Source organism: Delphinus delphis, chromosome 13 (assembly GCF_949987515.2).
Source record: "Delphinus delphis chromosome 13, mDelDel1.2, whole genome shotgun sequence".
Lineage (NCBI taxonomy): Eukaryota > Metazoa > Chordata > Mammalia > Artiodactyla > Delphinidae > Delphinus > Delphinus delphis.
Window position 1 is genome coordinate 6,537,708 of NC_082695.1, and position 24,056 is coordinate 6,561,763.

General features: G+C 52.4%; 1 protein-coding gene across 3 annotated transcripts; it reads right to left on the bottom strand.

Moving 5' to 3' along the window:
• Nucleotides 1–805: 805 nt before the first annotated feature.
• Nucleotides 806–14,649, bottom strand: KMT5A (lysine methyltransferase 5A). 3 transcript variants are annotated; one of them, XM_060027926.2, is made up of 8 exons: nt 14,358–14,649; nt 13,968–14,089; nt 12,711–12,867; nt 9,228–9,447; nt 8,753–8,840; nt 6,190–6,249; nt 4,379–4,569; nt 1,421–3,653 (listed from the first exon to the last, which is right to left on the bottom strand). In XM_060027926.2, the coding sequence occupies exons 2-8, from the start codon at nt 14,079–14,081 to the stop codon at nt 3,443–3,445; spliced, it is 1,041 nt and encodes a 346-aa protein (XP_059883909.1). In that variant the 5' UTR covers nt 14,082–14,089; nt 14,358–14,649; the 3' UTR covers nt 1,421–3,442. The 3 variants fall into 3 exon arrangements, with proteins under 3 accessions (XP_059883908.1, XP_059883909.1, XP_059883907.1); XM_060027925.2 differs by lacking the exons at nt 1,421–3,653; nt 13,968–14,089 and adding an exon at nt 806–1,087 and having other exon boundaries at nt 14,358–14,647; XM_060027924.2 differs by lacking the exon at nt 13,968–14,089 and having other exon boundaries at nt 14,358–14,647.
• Nucleotides 14,650–24,056: the final 9,407 nt, after the last annotated feature.

A 24,056-nucleotide genomic window follows, 5' to 3' on the forward strand; every position in this document is an offset into this window, starting at 1 on the left:
AAGAGGTGAGAGTACTTCACACGAGGTCACGTAGCTGGGAAGTTACTGCCCAGAATGCACACGGAGGCCTGATTCTAAGGCCTCGGTTCTTATCTGTGACGCTCTATGTACCCTGATTCTCCAAAAAGTGCAAATATTAATAATGAGTGCAATTTACTATATGCCTTGCCCACACCTATATATGTTGCCTCACCTTATCCCTATGGGATGGGCGTTATTATTATTCCCGTGGTTCACCCAAGCACGTGCCAGCACAGTGGGGCTAAGGGGCTTGTCTAAGGCCCCAGCTGGAAAGTGATAAAAGTGGGACTTGAACCCAGGTGCCAAGGCCAAGACCACTCTGCCTCCCAAGAGTCGGCAGTGTTCAAATGTCTGATCCAGAATGCCATCTCAGCATCTTAGATCGGAGGGGGGGGGGTTCCTGATTCCTGTAACGCTGCAACCCTGACTGGTTGCTGCCCTCTTAACAGCAGGGAGGGAGGAGGATTTCTGCACCTCGGAGGTGGGAGCTGACTTGGGAAACGAACCCGAGCATCCTGACTTCAGAACCGCAGACGCTGGGGTGTGGCCGTTGGAGCGCCAGAAGCTAAGTTCTTGGAGCCGGGCCCAGTGTGACCACAGACAGCAGAGACGCGGCTGCTCCCACACTGCAGGCTTCCAACTCCAAGCCCAGCCCCGGGAGGAGCAGGCTTGCAGGCAGCATCTATCAGTCCTGGGCACTTGTAAACAGGGAATGATAGAAAACCACCCAAAATTTTCATCCTAATAACAGCTAACATTGATTACTGAGGATCATCTATGTGCAAGTATTTTTTATGTCTCAAACTCATCCAATCCTCACCATCACCCCGACACAAGCACCAGTGTCATCTTCGTGTCACCGGGGAGGAAAGTGGCACGCAGGGCGGTTAGGTAACCCGCCCAAGGTTACACAGCTGCTAAGTGGCTGGAACCTGAGGTTCTGTTCCAGGGCCGAGCACTTGGCCACCAGGCCACACTTCCCCTCCAACGTGAGGAGGTAGTAATACGTGACGACTGAATCCTGCGGAAACCCCAGCAAGGCAGGTGGGCAGAGGCTGTTCCGAACCTGATGGACAAATTTCAGAGGGTAAGTGATTTGTTCAGGGTGACAGCTGACAAATGCTTAGAGCCGATCGATGCCGGGAATGGCTCTTCCACCTGTAAACCAAGGACTCTACCCACCGTCCCAACCTGCCTCTAGTGCCTGGGGCTGAGGGAACTAAGCCTCTCGGGGCGGGTGGTGGCGTGTGCGGTGGGGATGGCGACCTGGGCTGGCGGCGGGGCGGGGGACACGACGACTTCCAGCACCATTGAGACGCCTGAGAATCAGCTCTAGCACGTTAGAAACAACAATGACAGTTACAACAGCTAAAATGTATGCTACTTGCCAGGCATTGTTCTAAGGGGGCAACAGTTTAACTTTTAATCTCCACAAGCAACCTCTGACCCCCCCTCATGATAAAAATGAAGAGACTGTCCCCTAGGAGGACAGTCACCAAAACTGATTCACACTGGTGTGTGGCCCTTTGTAAAATAAAACGGGAATTCCCTGGCAGTCCAGCGGTTAGGACTCCGTGCTCTTACTGCCGAGGGCCAGGGTTCAATCCCTGGTTGGGGAACTAAGATCCCACAAGCCGTGCAGTGTGGCCGAAACAAAAAACAAAACAAAACCAAAAAAATGCAACCTTTCTTCTGCCTCTGCCTTGTAAAAAACAAACAAACAAAAAACACAAAAAACCAGAATGACACACGTAGCCTCGCCTGGCAATAAATATTTTAATTTTCATTTCATTTTTATGATGACAAATAATTTTCAAGTTTATTTCCTTTTTTTTTTTTAAATACAAAGCTAAACCACAAACAGGTACAACCAAGACATTTTATCTCACATTTACACACTCCCATCAGATCCTCCTCCAATTCACTGACCACTGACCAGGCAAGTGTGGGGTGGGGGGAAGACTTTCTTAGGTAGCACCGTCGTGAGACCGGGACAGGGGCACTGAAGCTGAGGACAGGCTCTCATGCCTGTCTCCATTCACATTTACCTGGGAGCAGGGGGCCAGGAGACCCCACGTCACGGCTCCAGAGCCCCAGGCCCCTGAACTACAGGTTAACAGAAAGTGGGAATCGGTTTCCCTTTGGGAGGAAGCTACCTGCTGCTCTTCCTGCTGTCACAGTCGAGGTGAAAACTTTACCCTTAGCCGTGATCCCTGGGCCGCTGGGCCCGCCCGCTCCCCTGCACTCCAGCAGCTGGGCTGGGGACCCTGTATTTCGGGGCTTGTAGGCTCACCCTTTGGTTCACGGCTGCATCTTCACAGGAAGGACACCAAGGGGTCTGACAAACAAAAGCCTTGACAGCAGGTCTGGAACTTTCAACCCAGCAGAATCAGGTTGGGGCAGGGATGGGGAGGTGGGGAATTGGGTAAGTAATTTCTGGTCGCACTACAAAACTTTATTTTTGATTAGAATAGTGTACCATCTCAAATCTCTTCTACAGAAACAAAACCAAGGGGGAGAAAAAAAGCCAAACTAAAAAAAAAAAACCCAAACAAAAACGCAGCCACGTCACTCACTTCAAGACCTATATACATGTAAGTTGTCTTCTGTGGTTTCTTTTTTTTCTTTTTTGTTTTTTGATTTTTATTATATTTTTAAAATAAGCTCAGTGTTCACATTTCTATAAAGAAATTAACCCAGTTTCGGGAACCCCTGCCCGGCAGGGCTAGGTAAGCAGTGCTTGTTCCTGCCCACATCTGCTTTGATTCCCCGCCCTGATGCTTCGAGGTGCCCAGAAAAGCGGCAGCCCGTGGAAGAGTAAATCTAGGCCCGGCCCGTGAGCCACCGGGTCAGTAAGCTTTCGAGAAAGCAGAGGGGAAGACTATCTTACTGTGAAACCTTTTTAAAAAATATTCATACACTTCCATGTGCGCCTGTCGAGATGTCAGGAAAACAAGAGCTTGGGAACATCCCGTCCAGGCCGTGGGGAGGCAGCTCTTCCTCGCGCCCGCCTGGCACTGGGACGTTAGGGCTGAGGAGGGGAGAGAGTCCCGGCTCCTCAGGTGGACGAAGGCGCATCGCCCAGCTTCCTAGTTCGTGTTCGACTCTTTCCTCTAAAACCTGTGCTGAGTCTTTGACTGCATGCACGGGAAGCACAAACGTTTGACTTGTATGCAAAAAAGGTACAAAAACAACCAGAATATAAAAGTTTTGGTAATATAAGGCCATCTGTTCAAGTCCACCTTGGAAACCTGTAACAGATATTTAAATACTACAGTGAAAAGGCATCTTAATATACTTTTTTAAAAACATCTGAAGGAATCTGCTAAGATTAAATGTGTAAAAAAAAAAAAAAAGTCAATTCCCTTTGAGGGCACTTTGTCCATTGAAGAAGGGAGGGGGGAGGGGCGGGGCCGTGGGGTTAATGCTTCAGCCAGGGGTGGGCTTCGATGGAAGCCCGGCTGCGGTCCCCATAGTCATACAGGAGCTCCTCCCCAGCCTCGATGTCACGAGAGGCAATGAGGATGAGGTGAGGCACGCCGTCGATGTCGTGCAGTTTGGTTTGGCAGTTCCCACATTTACTGTGGTTGATCAGTCTTCCCAGGCGATTTGTCTCTCTGGTTGCATCCACGCTGGTGGGGAGGGAGGCGGCAGAGGATTAAATTGATAAAGAGGGTTCTGAACCCAGTCAGAGTCATGCTTGCTCTCAGCTCTGGTGGGACGGTTATTTAGGGCCACGTTTTTGGGAAAGCGAAGTAACTCAAAAAAAATATCTTTAAGAGCCCAGAGAGGCGCTCGGTGTGGGGGATCCGAGGCAGGGGGCAGGCCTAGACGGGAATGCAAAAGGCTCTTTGTGGAAGTTCTGCATAATAAATAAGTGAATAAAAATCAACTATGTTGACAGTGGGGGGAGGCCGTGCGGGTGTGGAGGCAGGCAGTACATGGGAACGCTCTGTACTTTCCACTCAGTTTTGCCGGGAACCTAAAACTGCTCTAAAAAGTACAGTCTATTAAAGAAAAAGCAATCAATGACACTGCCACACTGGGGACAGAGAAGTCAGCAATTCCCAGAGCTGTTCTGGCCACGGGTCCCAGAGGAGAGGCCAGGTGAGCCCCTACGCAGGCTTTCATGAGACTGGTCTACGTCTTGTCCCACGAGATGGCATCCAGAACCGCTCCGATCCCCAAAATTAAACATGGGAAGTGGGGGAGTGGGGGAGCTGCATCACAGCTTTGAAAAAAGGTAGCAAGAACTAAACAAGAAGCTGTTACAGGAGAGTCAGGATGCCCTCGGTGGCCCTCTGGCTGGACCTCTGCCGGGGCGGGGAAGAGCCACTCGAAGCACTAGGGGACTTACCAGTAGGTTTTGCTCAGATACTGAAAATAGTACATGTAGCAGCCCGTGGAGGGGTCTTGCGCGTACAGAGCCTCCCGCTTCTTGGCGTCGGTGATCTCGATGAGGTCCCCGTGGTATTCCACCACAAACTCGCCCCGGGAGAACTGCTTGGTGGCAATCACGCCCCTGCCTTTGCCGTCAATGAGGTCAATCTGTTGGGTGGTGCCAAGAGGGAGGGTTGGTTCATAACAGCAACAAACGCCACAGTGCAGCGCCGGCTTCCGGGGGCGGGAGGCTTGCACCGCGTTCTTGGAACAGCTTTACTGCGGCAGGCCATAAAATTCACTCATTTCACATGTACAGTCTGATGGGTATTAGTCAACATATACAGTTGTGCAACTATTGTCACAATCCATCGCCCCAGAGCTCCCTCGTGCCCATCTGCAGAGCCTTGTTACGCCAGAGCCTGAGAGATCTGCTAGGTGGGTGCTGCCCCATTTTGCAGGTGAGAAAACGGGATTAGAGAGGCAGAGTTGTGTCCACGGCCACAAAGCTAGGAAGCCGTGTAGCACAGACTCAAATCCACGTCCTGGCCTCTTCGGGGGAGTAGTAGGACCCAGTGTTCTGAGTCTCTCCTTTATCCCATAATTAACCCTCCTGGGTTTCTCCTCACTCCATTTTCTGGAGATGGTGGGTGATTGCTTGAGGGGTCCAGACTTAAATTCAGATCCCCCCTAGGGCAGCGGTCCCCATCCTTTTTGGCACTGGGGACCGGTTTCGTGAAAGAGAATTTTTCCATGGACGGGGGTGGGGACGTTCAGGAGGTGATGCGAGCGATGGGTAGCGGGGATGCGGCTTCGCCCGCCCGCCCGCTGCTCACCTCCTGCTGTGCGGCCCGGCTCCTAACAGGCCGGGGACCGGTATTGGTCATGCAGCCCAGGGGTTGGGGGCCCCTGCCCCAGGGGATTCCCTGGCGGTCCAGTGATTAGGACTCTGAGCTTCCAATGCACGGGGCACAGGTTCGATCCCTGGTCAGGGAACTAAGATCCTGCAAGCCGTGCAGTGTGGGCAAAAAAAAAAAAAAAAAAATTTCAGATCCCCCTCAATGGTGGGTGGAAACTGAAGCTTTCCAACCCCTGGGTCCTAGTCCAGGGCCATCTGGCCACCACTATGGAGACTTGCTCCCCTCTCATCCACCCAGTGTGTCTGAAATATACGAAGAGAAAAGCAAATCTCCTGGGCATTGCCATTTCCCAGGAAAACAGTCTAGAAAAATCTGATCAGTTTGTCTTTTTAAAAGTTTCCCTATGCGTCATGCTAAATGAAAGAAGCCAGATAAAACAGGCTACAGATTCTATGATTCCATTTGCATGAAGTGTGCAGAACAGGCAAACCCACAGAGACAGCAAGCAGACTGGTAGCTGTCAGGGGCTGAGGGCAGGAAACGCGAGTGAGTGCAGATGGGTTCGGGGTTTCCGTTTGGGAGGATGAAAAAGTTCTGGAACTCGACAGAGATGATGATCGCACAACTGTGACTGTAGGATGTACTTAACTGTACACTTAAAAATGGTTACAATGGTAAATTTTATGTTGCATGTATTTCATCATAATTTTTAAAAAGTTTCCTCAGGGTGACATCTCATGTTTCCTTCGTGAGGCCTTCCCTTTAACGACACTTTTAGCATTTGGTCCCTGGACAACCTGTAACAGCCCGCCTGGTCACAGTGACCATCAGAGGGTTGAAGCAGCGCAGCTCCTATGTGAGCCTCTGCACCAGGGAAGGTGCGACTTCACAGCCTTAACTCCCACGAGTGGGCCCTGCGGCCCCTTACCTTCATTCCTTCTTCTTTCCCACTTTCAATCAATTCGTCTATTCTTTTCCTTTCTTCAGACTGGGTGGGGAGGAAAGAAAAAATGAGACGTGCGTCAGCATTCTCTCCGAGGCCATTCCAGGAGCCCCGGCCGCCCGCAGGTCACTTGCAGTTGGCCTCCAGGGCACTGGTCCCAAAGGATGCCCAAGCCCCCAAGCCCCCATCCTTTCCTCAATGCCCGTCTGAGGCGGACCGTCGCCACCCGGGGTTTAAAGAGGCCAAGAGGAAGACAGTGGTGGCCCCAAGGGCAGAATCGGGCTTGTGGCTATGTTCTGTTTGGCCCATGCAGACTTCTAGAAAATAGCGAAATTGCTGACATTTAAAAATCAGGACTCTGACTTCATACGACAGCAGCCAGGGCTGTTCAGAGGCTGCGCCCTTTAGACGGGGTGCGTGTGCCCACCGCCTGCTCACTGCGGAATCTTCTGGCCTAGAACAGTGCCTGGCACACAGTAAGCCCTCAAAGCAACAACGGCCCCCCGCCACCCCACGTGCACACACACAGCTACCTTGTTAAATGATGAATCAGTTACAAGTGTGCAGAGATAAATGGGAGTAATCGTGGGAGAACTGAGATAGGCGACAGGGGACTTTCCTGCCGTGACAGAACAAGGCAGAGGAGACAAGCTGAGGAGAGCCGGGGCCGTGGAGGCCCTGAATGCACGGCCCTGAGTTTCACTCTGGAGGCTCGGGGTTTGGGGCATGTGATCAGCCAGCTCTGAGCGTCCTAAAGAGGATTCCGGCAGCAGCCCACGGGGGACCCAGGGCCTGAGTGGGCGGGAAGGGAGCAAGGTGTTGTCTGCGGAGCTCTTTGTCCATCTCACCCCCGCTGCCCACACCCAGCCCCGGGCCTCGGTTTCGGCCAGCCCCGGAGGGCAGGCAGGTCAGGCCTGACCTCACCCCTGAGACGAGGCCCAGCTGCCCCGCCCTCGGGCTTCACTTTGCGGTCAAGAGCTGCCGCCGCCCTGGCAGCCGCAGCCCAGCAGCCCGGCTGACAGCTGCCTCGCCGTCCTGGCCGGCGACCACCTGGCTGCGGTGCGCGCGCGGCAGAGCCAACACAAACGGCGGCGGGCACAGCGTGTCTCTCCCTCGCCACTGGCTCTGCGTCCAGGGACAGCGTGAGCTTTACTGTGCCGCCTGCTGCTTGCCGCCCGCCTGCTGCAGGGTCCGGCAGACCTGCGGCGCACCCTACTGCAGCCTCCACTGCCCCGACAGAGAGCCCCGTTGTTGTTGTTTTTAATTAAAAAGGCCAACTCAGCTGCCCGCCCCGCCCCACAGCCCAGAGCGGCGCCTGGTGGAGCTCCAGCCTCCCCGTGCGGGCGCGGCGGCTCTGAGCGGGGCTGGGCACCGCCTCGCCCTCTGCAGTGCCGTCTCTACGATGACCTCACACTGCCTCCCGCTGCAGGCAAACAGCTTGCAACAGCTTGTTCTTGGCTGAAAGACGCTGCCTTTCTAAGGAAATAAAGCCAAAGCTTCTCTCTAGGGGGAAAGATGGACCTCCCCACCTTTTTAAAGGAAGTCCTGCCAGTTCAGAGGTGGGGGGGTGGAGAGAGGCTAGATCACCATCTGTACAGCCACAGCTCTCACATCAAAAGGCTGAAGGGGTCTGTTCCGGTTGAAAGGCCAGGCCCCCACCTCCCTCGTGGGGGGCAATCCTGAGCGCTACTCCCAAGCCTGCGGGTTATTCTGCCGCTCCCGGGGTGGGAGGGTGGACAGAAGCAGCCGGGGGCTGCACGGCCCGGCCACACCCTGGGTTTCCCTAACAGAAAGGCAATAACCACACCTCACTGCATCAAATATTGATCGCCTGTGCACAGCTCAGCACTCTGCAAACACGGCAGGCAGGGGCCTCACAGCCCAGTCAGCCTTCCTGCCTGGTTTTCGCACGTTCTGAGGGACAGTGGCTGGGTGGGAAAGAGCAGAGAGGGGCCCCGGGAAGGGACAACACGGGGGAAGCAAGTGACGATAGTTAACAGGTGCTCAGTGCATACCAGGCATGGTTCTAAGTGTTCTACGTGCATTAACTTAAGAATGCAGCCCTCCCAACAACGCACACGGTACTACTTTATTATCCCATTTTACAGACAGGACAGAGAGGCACAGAGCGGTTAAGTAACCGGCCCGACGTCATACGACCAGGAAGTGGTTCCCAAGCCACTGCTCTTTACCACCTCGAGACATGAAACTTCTGGACAGCAGAAAAACAAGCCTCCCAAGAGCATGCAGCCTTCATGTTCCTAGGCTCCAACGGCCCTGCCAAAGCCACTTTCATGGTAAGTCCTGACTTTCCAGGCCACGTGCTACAGGCGACAAGGCTCCTTCACAGAGGCATCGTAACTAAGCTTCATGGTGACCCAGAGAGTTATGACGGCCCCCACTAGACCAAGGAGAATATCGAGGCCATGGAGGCCAAGAGACTTGTCCCAAGATGATACAAAGCGAGCTCAGGCTGTGCACGGCAAGCACCGCCCACTGGTATGCCCTGCCCCTTCCGAGAGCCGGAATCAAAACCACGGGACTCTACCTGCAGCTCAGCTTTGCTCTTCCTGGAGCTCCTTCGAACAGGGTAGAAATCTGTGAGCTTACGATTCTGCTGCGTTTTTCCTTGAGCTCTGGGGTGAGAAAGGAAGAGGAGAAAACAAGTATTAGCACCGAGACCGCATTCACGTCCAGGAGGCACACAACCCCCGAGCAGCAGGCTCCTTGGAAGCCATGTCACTTCAACACCTCTGTCCACCGTGGCCCAGGGTCACTCAGGCTCACCTGCTCACGGGGGCCTCAGAGAGTGTCAAAGACAGGCTGCCTACTCTCGGCGGGGAGCGGGCTCCTGAGCTCTGGACCCGTGACAGACCAAGATGCTGACAAACAGTGGTGTCCCCGGTGGCGACTCAGGAATCTGAGCCTTGACGGCTCAAGGGGCTGAGAGGGTGGGTGGCCTCACCCCTGCCAGCACTGGGCAGGCTGCCCTGTGTTAGGGGTGGCCTCCAGGGGGCGCTTACTTTTTCCTGGGAGCCTGTTTGGCCCTGACGGGCTTTTTCAGGGCTTGCTTGGCGGCAGCTGCATTGGGAGAATCACAAGACGAGGTCGGGGTTTTGGGAGGTTCTGTTGCTTCAGATTTTTGGTTTGGAAAAGGGGCCAGGGGACCTCTCCTGGCGTCTTTGATCTTCTGTTCCTCGGCCTTCATGGAGCTTCGTATTGCATTCCCAGAGTTTCTTTTCTCTGTGGGCAGAGGGTGGGGGGAGACAGGCTGACTCTGGACCCACCGGCTCCCACTTTCCAGCCCTCAGCCGCATGCTAAGACAGGCTTGGAGAGAAGAGAGGGATGGGGCGTGTTGGGCAGCCGTGCCCTTGGGCTGTTAAGCCTGGTGTCCACTAACCAGTATCTTGGGCAAAGCGTCTGGCTTTACTTTTTGACCCAGACACTGGGTGCAGCTTTTGGTCTTCTGCATCTTTTTTTTCTTTTTCTAGCTTTGTTGAGGTATAATTGAGAAATACAATTATAAGATATTTGAAATGTTACACCATGATGAGTCAACATATACATTGTGAGTGGATCCCTCTCATCTAATTAATCAACACATCGGGCCTTCTGCATCTTGAAAGAGCCCTTGAAGCAGAAGCACCACGGCCAGCAACACTGGCGTGAGGGCTCGACCAATGGCTTTTCAGGAAATGGGCTGCAGACCCCAGGGAAAAAAGCTAAATTCCTAAAGGGTGGGCCAGTGTTGGTGGACAGGAGTAAGGCAATAAAGCAGAACCTCTCCCCAGCAAAGACCTCTTCCCCAAGAGCTAGCTGCCTGGAGTGATTCATTTCAGACTCGTTTTCTTTTTTTTTTTTTTTTAAATTCCCTGTTCTAACAGGGTCGAAGCCCAGTGTTCACAGTGGTTCCCAGCACGGTGCCCCGACACCAGTCAGTGTGTTGTTGAGGGACATCGCCAATGACTTGTTACTAAAAATAGTTGTGGAGCACCAGTGTTGGACTATTTTTTTTCAAAAGAGATTTTACTTTTAACAGATAATTAAATAATGCATTGCTGGTGGGAATGTAAGATGGTGCAGTCACTTTGGAAAAGAATTTGGCAGTTCTCCAAAATGTTAAACATAGAGTTACCATATGACCCAGCAATTCTAGTTCTAGGAATCTATCAAGAGAATTAAAAGCAGATGTCTACACAAAAACCTGTATATGAACGTCTGCAGCAGCTTATTAATAGTCAAAAAATGGAAACAACCTGAACGTCCATCAAATGATGAATGGGTCAAGAAAATGTGGTACATCTGCAGGATGGAATATTATTCAGCCACAGAAAGGAACGAAGTACTGACACAGGCTACAACATGGATGAACCCTGAAAACATTATAATGAGTCAAAGAGGCCAGACACAAAAGGCCACGTATTAGATGATTCCATTTATATGAAATGTCCGGAATAGGCAAATCCATAGAGACAGGATATAAATTAGGGGCTGCCTGGGGCTGGGGGAAGGGAGGAATGGGGAGCGACTGTGAATAGGTACAGGTTTTCTTTTTGGGATGATGAAAATGTACTGGAGTTTAACAGAGGTGATAGTCGCACATATCTGTGAATATGCTAAAAACCACTGAATCGTACCCTTTAAAATGGTGAACTTCAGGATATCAGAATTATATCTCAATAAACAAAAGAGAAAAATAAATACATCAGCACCCATCCAGACCATTCTGGCTCCTTGTACGCCCTCCTGGGTGGAGGTAAGGCGTCAGGCATAACCCTACAAGTGGGTGGTGCTTGTGAACATCAGCAGTCATGTTGAGTCTGCATCAAGGCAGGAAAAGGGTCTAGAATCATGGACAAGAACCTGGACCTTGGGGTCTCCTCCAATGTTCCTCCAGCCCCCAATTCTGACTGTCGCCACGTAATAACACTACGAGTCAAATCAGCTAGCTTGTGCCCCGTGTCCCCATTTAGGACAATCTACATCCTGCCCCGTTCCAGAGGGGACGTGAGACTGGCTGAGTGCCATCTCAAAAGAGCCCCTTCCCCAACCCAGTGTGGTGAGTGCTGTTCTGAGTGCTGCCTACGCTGAACTGCGGGGAGGGGCAGGCCGTGATGCTCACAGCCCAGTGGAGAACAGGCTGACGTATGGAGTGCTCACAAAGCCGCCCCCCACTCCTTTTTTCTGGCCGCACTGCACGGCTTTTGAGATCTTAATTCCCCCGAACGGGGACTGAACCTGGGGTCCAGGGCAGTGAAAGAGCCGAGTCCTAACTACTGGGCCACCAGGGAATTCCCTCACAAAGCCCATCTGCACCTGCTCTTTAACTGACCTTCAGAATGGTCCTGTAGGACTCCTCTCTCTCCCACTGTACAGAGAGAACGGAGGCTCAGAAAAGAGTAGCAAATTGCCCACGTCCCTTCCTTTGATCAATGGCAGAGCTAGGATTGGAACCTTTAAGTCATATGAAGTAACATCACCCTATGTCCCAGGGGGAATCAGGCAGAGGGCCGGCTCCTGCCCCTGGGTCTCAGATCTGGCCCAGAGGTTGGGCTACCCCATCCCTTACGGGGCCTCAGATCTGGCCCAGAGGTTGGGCTTCCCCATCCCTTACGGGGCCTCAAATCTGGCCCAGAGGTTGGGCTACCCCATCCCTTACGGGGTCTCAGATCTGGCCCAGAGGTTGGGCCACCCCATCCCTTTACGGGGCCTCAAATCTGGCCCAGAGGTTGGGCCACCCCATCTCTTACGGCACTTTCTGTTAACGAATACAAAGCTTCCTGGTATGGAGCTGCTGATAGCCAGAGTTTTGCTTCTCTAAGGCAAGGTTTAATCAGAAAGGAGCACGGTGAATTGGGGAAAGCTCACGTGCACCGGCGCCCCCGCCCCGCCCTCAGCTTTAAAAGGGAATATTTGGGTTAGAACAAGATGTGTAAGAGGTCTCAGCGTGTTTTGCAGGGCCAGACAGAATTTTCAATAACCATTAATTTTCTTGCTCAATATTTTAACCCCAAATCTCATTCCAGAGTATGATGCTCCAGAGACTAGCACTGAACACTTGAGTAGAAAGAAACTTTAGAACTGAGGTCAAGGCCACCTCATGAAAGGGAAGGAAATCAGTTCCTTAGGTTCACACGACTCAGCGGGAGTGCAAGAGCCTGGTCTGGACAACCTAGACTCATAATTTCTGTACTTTTAGCACCTGTGAGCCTCTCTAACAACAGGCCAGGTGCCATATTGTTGCAACTTGGCAAGATAATCAAGCCTGAAGGACACGCTAACTCTTGTGAAAGCAGGGAGAACCTGTCAGACCAACAGGGCACACGCCCTGGAACAGGCAGCTCTTTCCCCCTTGTCTGTGTTTCCCAGCAGCAAGACCAAACATGGTTCAACCCTCTTGAACTTTGGCTTGAAAAGGCTGGATAAAAATTTAGCACATTTACATTATTCTGCAGGATGCGAGCCGGCCAGCTATGGTCAGAACAGGGCCATTTCAGAGGCTTACCGTCGCGTTTCCTGTAGATTCCGGCTAACGGCTTCCCCTGGCATTTGACTTCGTGATGTGCAACTGAGTTCTCTTCCTGAAGGGGGGAACGCATTCCAGAGCATTTGTTCGGGCTCATGTAGGTATAGATCTTTGATTGCCCGGTAAATACATTCTCCTAAAACGACAAATGCATATTCTGAAAGAGGCTTGAAGAAGAAGATCCCACAAGATTTAGGCAGCCAAGGGGGCAATCAGAATACAAAAGACAAAAAATAGACAACATCTCTCAAAAACTGGGCTACTCCAGCCCCAGCAGAGCAGTGGAAGGTTCAGAATCCCCCAGGTCCAAGTCCGTCTCTAATTCCATTCGCTAAGGGGGGACATCTGGCCAGCAGAACCAGCCGTCCACAAAGGTCTATATAAGAAGGAAACAACCTACCCGTAGCAAGGAGGTCAGAAGGACCAGGGTAAACAAGGCCGGGATGGGAAGGGCTGGCCTAGTGCAGGAGCCGACTGCCCTGGCAGGAGCTGCAGGGACTCTGGCACAGAAGCGGGCCTCAGGGAACCTGATCAACCACTTCTCAGTCCTGAGGTCAGCTGGCAGGACCTGCCATTACTGCCTGAGCCTTCTGTGTGCCCAAGCCTGGCCCCTCTCAAATCATGCAGCCCAGCAGCCTCCACGGACTGCGGGACTGGGCTGCGGTTGGGGTAGTTCTCTCGGGCTAACTGGGGGGGTGCAGAGCTAAAGGAAGAAACGCCTAGAGACGTCGCATTTAGGGCGGTTACTCGACTGCGGTGGGCAGACCGGTGGGGCGGACAGGTCACTGCTGGTGTCTCTGGGTGTGCGGCCTCTCCTCTGAGTAAGCACAGACAGGAGGAGGGCCTTCCCAGAAACCCTACTGAGCCTTTCTGCCTGGTGAGCCATTCAACACCAAGTCAGCGAGACCCTGTGACCTCCCCGAGGGCCCCGGGCAGGCCCCGCACACTCTGGGAAGGCGGCCACCACAGGGGTGGCTGGGTCTCGGGGCCTGGAAATGCCATAAAGACACAAACTTTTACGAGGTCAAACACTGCTAGGGTCATGGCGGAGCGGGTGTGGACGCCACTCCCAGGCAGGCAGCAGAAAAGGAAGCTGCCCGGCCGGGCGCCCCGCCCGCACCCCCGCCCCAGGGCCGCGGGGGCGCCCACGTGCTCTCGGAGCGGGGTCGGCAGGGGCGCCCGGCCGCACGGCCCTTCGGGGCGCGCCGAGCGAGTGCGGGGAGGGTGCCTGCTTACCCCGTTGGTGCGGGGCCTCCCCGGGCCCCTCCGCTCCACCATCTCCGGGCCCGGGGCCGTCGCTGCCACCGCCGCCGCCGCCGCCGCCGCCTCCACCGCGCGGGGCTTGGACATCTTCCTGCCTGGAGAGGGGGACCCGGGGGAAGCGGGGGAGGGGGCGCTCAGGGCGCGGCGGGGCGGGGAGCGGGGCCGCCCGGGCCGGGCGCCGCGGCGGCGCCTCCCGCCGCAGCCATGTTCCGAGGGCCCGGCGGCGGTGGGCCGCCCGCGCCGCCGGGAGGCCGGGGCCGGCCGGCGGGGCCAGGCCGGGGCCCGAGTCGCCCTCCCGCCGCCCGGCCCGGCCGGGCCCCGCGCGCCGCCCGCCCCCCGCGCGGCCGGGCCCGACACACCCACCTGCAGCCCGGCCAGGCCCATGGCGGCGCGCCCCGCGCCCTCGCCCTCGCCGCCGCCGCCGCGGCCCGGCCACCAGCGCTGCCGCTGCCGCTGCTGCTGCTGCTGCCGCCGCCACCAGCGCCGCCGCGGCGCCCCGGGGAAGGGCCGGCGGCGCCCCACGGCGCCCCCTTCCCCCATGGCCTGCGAGGCAGAGCCCGGCACCCGCGCGCCGCGGCAGCCCCGGCCGGCCCGGGACCGAGGACGCAAGGAGGGAGGCGCTGGCGGCGCGTCCTCCGCGGCCCGCCCGCTCGCCGCTGCCGCCACCCACCGTCCGCTCCCGGCCGGGGAGGGGGCTGGCAGGGGCGGCGCTGCGAGGCTCCTCCGGAGCGAGGGAGGGAGAAGGGGAGGGAACGAAGGAGGGCGGGCCCCGCGGCCGCGAGGAATCCCGACTCGGGCGCGCCCCCTCTCGCGCGTCCTCAGCCACTCGGGGAGGAAGGGGTGTGAAACATGATAATGACAGCCCGGGCTCTCGGCCGGCCAGGCTCCTACTCTCGCTGGCTCAACGGCTATTTCGGGAGACCCGTCCGTGCCAGGCGCAGTCGGCAGCGGTGAACGCGACAGGCGAGAGCCCTCTTGTGTGCCCGAGCCTGTGCTCACGGAGTGTTTTCCTGGGCATTTAACCTTCCCGGCAAGCCCCTGGGGGCCAGGTCCTGTGGCTAACCGTTTATGATGAGGATACTGAGCTTCCAAGGAGGTGCCGAGGCTTGTCCAAAGCCACAGAACTAGAAAGCGATCAGGTTAGGTGTCAAACCCAGGCGGTCTGCACCTGACCGGTCCGGACCCTGGGGAAATAGAGCCAGGAATTATAACGGTATGTTTGCTGGGTGCTTCTCTTGCATACCTTATGCCATTCAGACCTCACAACAGCCCTTTGAAGGTAGACACCATTGTTTTCTCTTCCACAGACAGGGAAAACAACCTCGGAGAAGTGAGGAGCTTGGCCAAGTTCTCAGAACTAGAAATAGATTACCAGGCCAACAGACCAGAGCCTACACTCCTGGCCACTAACTTCCAGGTTACAGGTGAGGAAATAAACATACAGGAGCAAATGGTGTTGCAGAGGGTTTAGCAAGTCACCCAAGTCTCCTGTCCCCGAGGAGATGTCCTGGGAGGCAGGGGTTCCAGTATACCTTACTGCCCTGAACCACTGTGCTGTAGCCATTAGGGTTTGAGGGCCCATGGCCAAAAGAGTCCCTGTATTTGTTCAAAGTCATAATGCAAACAAGAGACCTCGGGGCATCTAGCCTTGGGTTATGGCCTGAGAGGCAAAGATTGGGTATCTCTCCCTGCATCTGCCCCAGAGGTGCTTTGTGACCATAGCCAACTCCCTTACCCAGACTAGGCCTCAGCATCCTCGTGGATAAAAACTAAGAACTATGAATTCCATAACGTACCCAGGGCACCTTTGACATCCACAGATAAACAAATGGCTGTCACTTTAAGTAGCTGCCTCCCGTTAGAAGGGATAAGACAGTGGATTAAATGGCAAGACACTGCTCAGGACAACACCTCCCAAATCAGCTCGTGCTTTAGAATCCTTCAGAGCAGGGCTGGGGAACCCCTGCCATACCCATCCAACCACTGACTCCAGTGGAGTAGGCTAGTCTGCCCACTTGAATACCCAAGAGACTATGCAGAGTTAGGATTCTAAAGTGACACTCTGACACCCAGGTTGAGCCATCTGAAACAGTGTCTGTTACCTCTGCAGGGCAGAGAAGGTTTGTAGTTTGTTGCCAAACTATCATGGGAATCATGGTCTGGAGGCAGGAAGCAGATGCTCAGATCAGCTTGTCCATTTCTCATACTATTTTAACTCCCTCGCCCCCACTACACACACCTACTCAGGGCTATAGCTTTCTCCATCATAGCCCACAAAATGCAGGGGATACATTAAAATACAAGTCTAGCACCCATTTCTCTCAACTCTGCAGCTCTAGTAGCTAGAAAATTTAGTTCAAATCCTTCAGTAAAGTTTCAAAACACTTTGTTTTGTCTGTACATGAGGTGTTCATATGTGCATAACAAATACATATACCCAGTCACAGAAATAAAAACTCTTAATGTTGCCCAGGGTCTCATAGAAATAGAATCCAACAGCAATGATACTAATAGCTTGCACTTACTGAATGTTTACTGTGTCAGGCCGTACAATAATGCATTATTTAATTTAACCTTCCCAACCATTTATGAGAAGGTACTATTCTATTTCACAGATGTAGAAATCGAGGCTTGGGGAAAATAAATCACTTGCCTAAGGGTCACATGACTGAGATACTGATGGATATGAGGATACTTCAGCATAAAAAAATGTATACTGCTTTCCTCAAACTCAGACACTAAAATACCAATTCATCCATTCAACAAGCATTTATTGACTACCTACTGTGTTCCAGGCCCTGTGCTAAAGACGCAACAATGAACACAGACAGAGATGGAGCACATTGAGGCCAGAGGGGTGGGTAGGCCCCTTACAGGCCAGGGTGAGGACTGTGGATTTGATCCTAAGAACAAAAGGGGAGGTTAGGGGCAGAAGGAGTGGTGAGAGTCACATGATAAATATCTGTGTTCTTGGGGACCACTCTAGCTGCTGAGGCACGATAAATTGGAGATGGTCACAGTGGGAAGAGGGAGACCAAGTATGAGGCCACCTGACAGTGGCAGTAGAAATGGGGAAAAGTAGATGTACGGATCCTGCCCAAAGTAATATCCTTGAGGCTGTAAATATTTACATGATTGTAAAACTTCAAAACCAGAGAGGAGTTACCCAGTATCTGAACATTTTGTTCATGTGACTCCGCAGGGCTCTCAAAGTGAACTACAACTTAGGAACAAAGACCTCTTTTCTAGAAGAAAAAGACTGACCCTTCATTGGGGGGGGGGGGTCATGTGAGTCACTGAGAATCACTAACCAGTACATTACAAAGGTGATTTGTAACCTGTTATGGTAGAAGCTGGGTACACTCATCTTCACTTTGGCTAAATAAGGGAGGTAGAGCGGAACAAACAAAGACACAGAATGGCCAGAGTCTGGACAGTGACTTTGGACTTCAGCTTCCACCTCTGAAAAATGGAAGTAACAGTTTGTAAAGATTAACTGACATAATAAAGCACCTGGCCCTCAATGGTAATTATTACTTGCCCATATTGAGTATTCAAGTATTTCAATGGCAAAGTGGTTCACTTTGTTTCCCCCCAACAGATTAATTAAAGCAAGCTATTTTTTTTTTAATGCACTACTGTTAAAACAGGTAGTTTAGGGCTTCCCTGGTGGCGCAGTGGTTGAGGGTCCACCTGCCGATGCAGGGGACACGGGTTCGTGCCCCGGTCCGGGAAGATCCCACATGCCGTGGAGCGGCTAGGCCCGTGAGCCATGGCCGCTGAGCCTGCGCGTCCGGAGCCTGTGCTCCGCAACGGGAGAGGCCACAACAGTGAGAGACCCGCGTACTGAAAAAAAAAAAACACAAAAAAAAAACAGGTAGTTTAAATGATTTTGCTGCTGTGATGGGAAAAATGAATCAGGGAAGCACAGCTTTATTAAGATATGTCAGATAAAATAGTCAGATATTATTAAATATACTTTTAGATGCTTAACCCTTTTCTGAAGAAAAATATTTAAGGCATCTTACTTTTCTGTGTGGACTGGGTTACGAAGCTCTTTAACATGAAGTTCACTATGCCTCATTTCTTAATCATAATCTAGGTAAATTTTGTCCCAAAAGACCGTAAAGGGATGCTGGGAAAATAAATGATGCACCTGGGTGCAGGAGCTGACAACAAAGAAGACCAATAAATATTTGCTGAATGAATCCTTATTTTATTCATTATGATCGCCACAGGGAGCATACTGCATTAACGCAAATTCCTACTAATATGTAATACCCTGAGAATTTTGAGAAAAATGTAAAACCTCAACTTATTTCTTTTAAATAATAATTCAAGTGAACCATCACGCTAAAGTTTTTGCATGAAGGAGACACAGCGGCTGGAAATGACCAGCGGTTGGAGATCACTTTGCCGCATAACGTGGGTCTTACTGTCCTGACAGCCAACTAACTGCGAAGAACTTCAGGCAGGGACATCGCCTCCCTCGCGGCTGCACAAACCCACCCAAGCCATCTCCCGTGGGCAGGAGTACTGATCAGCTGCGGCGCGAAGGGCCGCCCCGGGAGGTGCCAGGGGACCTGTTTCACCCCAAAGTGGGCCAGCAGGGCCCGTCCCCGCCCCGGCGGCGCAGAGCTGACTCAGGGAGTAGGGAGGGAAAGGAAGGCGCCTGCCGCGGGGTCCACTCCGACGCGCTCCCCACCATGTAGGTTACCGATCTGCGCCCTCGCCTCGGGGTCACCTCCTTTCCTAACAAGAGAGAGCCCTTAAGCAGGCGAAGCCTCGCCCTCCCCCCATTTGTATCAATGACAACCATTCCCTGGAGGTGCCCTGCGCTTTCGTTTCCAAACAGCTTTGACATATGGCCCCATTGCGTCGGGAGAGGCAGGCCACCGGGTGCCCACACTTTAAAGAGGGGAAACCGAAGCACGGGAGTGGGAGGGGTTTCTGGGGGCTTCGGAAGCGAGGGTGGGGACGAGGTGGGGAAGGTTCCGCAGCCCCTCCCCCCCGCACCCCAGCTCGTCCCCGCGTTCCGTGCGAGCAGCCGGCGGGAGAGCGCTTCCCTGCCGCAGCTCCCGCCACCTCGGTCCCGCCTCCAGCGCGACCCCCTATCCCAGCTGCCCCGGCGCTGGCCACCCGGGCCAATACCTCTAGCCATGGCCGCGCTCTGTCACCGCCTAGGATCTCCCGGGAAACGCAGCTTTCGAAAAAAGTTACAAGTGTAGCCAACTGCTCCGCCGGACCCCGGCTGCTGCCCTGATTGGCGCCGCCGCCCGCCTTTCCCCAGGCTGCCCGCCGTGATAGGCGAACTCGAGAGGGAAAGCCCGCCCTTCTCCCCTCCTCCCCGGAGGGGGCGGGGCGAGCGGCCGCACTTCATACAAACGCTTTCAGGACAGGTCCCAGCGGAGGACGTGGGAGGGGGTTTAAATTTTACCGTCTTCCCACGTTGATTGGCTGCGCTGGAAGGACATCCGCGCTGCCATTGGGAGGCCCCAAACTCCGCCCTCTCCGGGTGCTGCAGCTCCGCCCCGGGGAGATTTAGTCACGCGGCTGGAGGCCCGGACTAGGATTAGACCCACTCGGGACTTCCGGTTTTTCGGGCGTTTGACCGGAACCCGACCTTTGACCCCTCGACCTCCCCTTTTGACCTGGGAAGCCTAGGTCCCAGCAGTTTAACATCTGCACCACCTTGACCTTTTCAGCAGTTTAATCCATTCATTCCTAAATTGAAAGGTTTATCGAGTCCGCTCTTACAGTATTCAAAACCCGCGGGCACAGTTCTTAACCAACTGAGTCAGCCTCGCTGAGCCACAGCGATCCTAGCCCAACATACCCCAACCGTTTTACAGATGGGGAAAGAGAGGACCAGCAGGAACATGTAACTAACTTGCTGCCCAGTGTCACCCAGCAATTTAATTGCAGGTCCTGGATAAGTCTTTTGACTGTTAGTCCACTAGAGGGCTACCTTAACCCCACGGAAACAACCGGGCACCTTTCTCTACCCAGGGTAGCTGGGTCGTAAGGTCCCAGAGAAACATAGGTGTCCTGGGTATTCTTTGCTTTGAACACAGGTAAGGTGTCCAGTTACAGCTCTTCCCTGGGGATCCCTCCTGGACATAGGAGGAGAGGTCACTCATCCATTCTCTCTCTTCGGTCCCCAAGAAGATTTTGGAATCCCCACCATTGCCCAAGTACCCTACCATTGCACCAGGAAAGTAGGAGAGCAAAATAAGGTGATATATGTGAAAACACTGGGAAAAGTAGGAAGCAACAATTTTCTCACTCACTGTGTGCCCTTTGGTATATTATTTCAGCTCTCTGTCCCTCGGTTTACCCAGCTGTCAAATGATGGAGTCAGCTGTGATCTCCAAGTTTCCTTCCAGCTTCCATAAATACACAGAGGTTTTTACTTTCTCTAAAATGCATTAATTCAACATTTATTGAGCTGTATACCTGACACTGTCTGGTCCCCCAAGGATACAGTGGCAAATAAGACAGATCCCTACATTTTTTAGGACAGAAACAAACAAGAAATCACTTTTTAAATATTAAATAGTGATTAATGTTATGGGTGAAATGAAAACAGGGAATTTTACAGAGTGTGAGTGCGGAGATCATTGCTTCTATGGATTGGTGAAGTCAGAGAAATCCTCTTTGAGTTGGTGGCTTTAGGTTATACCCTAAATAAGTGAGTCCCAAGGGAGAAGGTACTTGTAGGTAGAGGGAATAGTGAGCGCAAATGCCCCAGAAGTGGGAATAAGCTTGGTTGTCTGGGGAAAGAAAAAGAAACCCAATGTGATCGGAACTGAGTGTATGATGAGAATGGAGGGCATCAGGCTGGGAAGGTAGGCAGGGGCTAGATCACGTAGGCCCTTGAAGGCTGTGCTGGTCTCTTAGCTCCAAATTCACTCTTCTCCACCCTGCCCTGCAATATTTGGGCTGCAAACTGTAGTGCACCTTTGTCAGCTAGTGTTAGGTTCTGTCAATAGGCGAGGATACAGGGAGACTGGAAGGCAGGGGGAGGGACTCACTCCTGCCCGTTTGCTTGCTATTCCTGTCAGAGTAAGTAATGACATTTTGCTTCTGACAGGCCATTTGGTTCATTCTCCAGGCTCTTTCCAGAAATAGCCTCAGCGTGCTACCTCAGAAGTACCAGCAGCAGCCCCTCTTCAGAGTTCTGAGCCCCAGCTTTGCAGGGCCCCTCCCGTAAGCTCTTGAAGGGCCAGTGCCAACGTCATGGTGCCTCTTTCTCAGCGGCATAAGAACCAGCCCTCCAGGAATCCTCTTCTGATTCTTATTCTCTGTTAACCCCAATGGATCTCTTTGTTCTCCAGCCCTAGAAGTGGGAGCTGCTTCCTGCAGTTATTATTAAATGACTTCAGTGTTCCCTTTCTGCTTGTTCAGCCCTCCACCACCTGTTTAATGAATTTCCTATTTTAAATTCTGTTTTCCTGACCGGACCCTGATGGACACAAAAGCCATTAGTAAGGACTGAGACTTTTATCCCAAATCTGATAAGAAGCCACTACATGGTTTTAAGCCAAGGGTAGATGGATAGATTGGTCAATCTGAACAGCAATTTTGCAAACAGTTATGCAAACAGAAGGATTGCAAATAGCTACAGTTACAGTAATCTGCATTGAGACTCGGGATACTGGAAAAATGTGACATGCTTCAGGACTGCCTGCCTGCTTACCGATCTCCATTTTCCTAAGATGCCGTGGGTGAAATCACACCAGTGCTGAGATGACTTTCCTTACTCTAGGGTTATCTTTGAATCAATATTTGCTCCAGACTTTTGCTATTGTTTAATACTTTTTTATTAGCATCAGTTCTTGTTTTTTTTTTTGCGGTACGCGGGCCTCTCGCTGCTGTGGCCTCTCCTATTGCGGAGCAGAGACTCCGGACGCGCAGGCTCAGCGGCCACGGCTCACGGGCCCAGCCGCTCCGCGGCACGCGGGATCCTCCCGGACCGGGGCACGAACCCGCGTCTCCTGCATCGGCAGGCGGACTCTCAACCACTGCGCCACCAGGGAAGCCCAAAATCAGTTCTTTTTTTTTAATGGAAGGGGTTTTTAAAATTTATTATTTACTTATTTATTTTATTTTAATTTTGGCTGCGTCTGGTCTTAGTTGCGGCACTCCGGATCTTCGTTGCGGCACGCAGGCTTTTCTCTAGTTGTGGCGCTTGGGCTCTGTAGTTTGCGGCACACGGGCTCTCTCACTGAGGCGCGCAAGCTCAGAAGTTGTGGAGCGCGGGCTTAGTGGCCCCACGGCATGGGGGATCTTAGTTCCCTGACCAGGGATCGAACCTGTGCCCCCTGCATTGTAAGGCGGATTCTTTACCACTGGACCACCAGGGAAGTCCCAGCATCAGTTCTTAAAAGGTTCTACCGAATGGGACATGTATTCCACAGCTGGTGACCACTGTGATCTACTAATTCCTTCCATTCATCTGTGAGTATAAATAATATACATACCTTTTCCTATTATATGTATGTGTGTGTATATATATAAATATGTATGTATGGATGGATAGATAGCTATACACAGGTACATAAATATATAAACTTCCCCCATATGTATATATACACGTATGTTAATATGTGCAACATGCATATATACAATATATGTAATATACTTGGAATGCAAGCAAGTGAGAGTAAAACAATACTCGTTCTACCTCATAGGTTTATTGTTAGAATTAAATGAGAGAGGGGAATTCCCTGGCAGTTCAGTGGCAGTTCAGGACTTCGCCTTCCAGTGTGTGTGGGGATGCGGGTTTGATTCCTGGTTGGGGAGCTAGGATCCCACATGCCTCGGAGCCAAAAAAACAAAACATAAAACAGAAGCAATATTGTAACAAATTCAATAAAGACTTTAAAAATGGTTTACATTTAAAAAAAATCTTAAAAACAAAACAAAACAAAACAAATTTAGGGACTTCCCTGGCCACCAAGTGGTTAAGTCTGCGCTTCCACTGCAGGGGAACATGGGTTCAATCCCTGGCCAGGGAACTAAAGATCCTGCTTGCCACATTGCGTGGCCAAGAATATATAAATAAGATAAAATAGAGAAGTTAAAAAAACACTTTAAAAATTAGTTTAAATATATACATGAACCTTTCAAAATTGCATTTTAATTATTGTATTGGTCAAGATTTTTTCCTTTTAATTTTTAAAAAATTATTTATTTCATTTATTTATTTTTTAAATAAATACATTTCTTTATTTATTTGGCTTTGTTGGGTCTTTGTTGCTGTGCGCGGGCTTTCTCTAGTTGCGGCGAGCGAGGGCTACTCTTCGTTGCGGTGCGCGGGCTTCTCCTTGTGGTGGCTTCTCTTGTTGCAGAGCACGGACTCCAGGCACGCAGGCTCAGTAGTTGTGGCGCACGGGCTTAGTTGCTCCGCGGCATGTGGGATCTTCCCAGACCAGGGCTCTAACCCGTGTCCCCCGCAATGACAGGTAGATTCTTAACCACTGCGCCACCAGGGACGCCCGGTCAAGATTGTTTTGGATTGCAAATGAGAGAAACAAAGCTCAGCCTAGTTTAAGAAAATAAGGGAGGAGTTCCCTGGCAGTCCAGTTGTTAAGACTCCACACTTCCACTGTAGGGGACACGGGTTCGATCCCTGGTCGGGGAACTGAGATCCCAGTGCAGCCAAAAAAAAAAAAAGTGAGTTTATTGTCTCTCATAACAGAAAAGTTCAGGGTATGAGTAGCTTCAGGCATCAAAGGATGATCCAGGGACTCAAAGGATGTCATCAGAAGGTCAACAGGGTTTAGTCTCTCCCTCTTTCTCCCCATCCTGCCCTTTGCACCACTGATTTCTAGGTTGGCTTCACAGACTGGTCTCCAGCTCCACATCATGGCCTTTGCCCCTACTTCTCAATGTTATTTTGGCAAGGGAGTGTCTTTTTCCTATTATTTTCAGTACAAAGTTCTAGAATTGAAACTCACTGGCTGGCACTAAACCAATCAAAGCGGCCTTGACAGTGGATCCAGTATTCCAATTGGCCAGACCTAGATTACATGCTCTACCCTGGAGTGATGTATGTGG

Excerpts from the sequence above, each read along its gene's own strand:
- KMT5A (XM_060027924.2), bottom strand. The coding sequence starts at position 14,534 with ATGGGGGAAGGGGGCGCCGTGGGGCGCCGCCGGCCCTTCCCCGGGGCG. Across the intron at positions 12,868-14,357 it reads TGGGCCTGGCCGGGCTGCAG|GAGAATGTATTTACCGGGCA; the intron begins GTGGGTGTGTCG and ends TTGTCGTTTTAG. Across the intron at positions 9,448-12,710 it reads AATCTACAGGAAACGCGACG|AGAAAAGAAACTCTGGGAAT; the intron begins GTAAGCCTCTGA and ends CTCTGCCCACAG.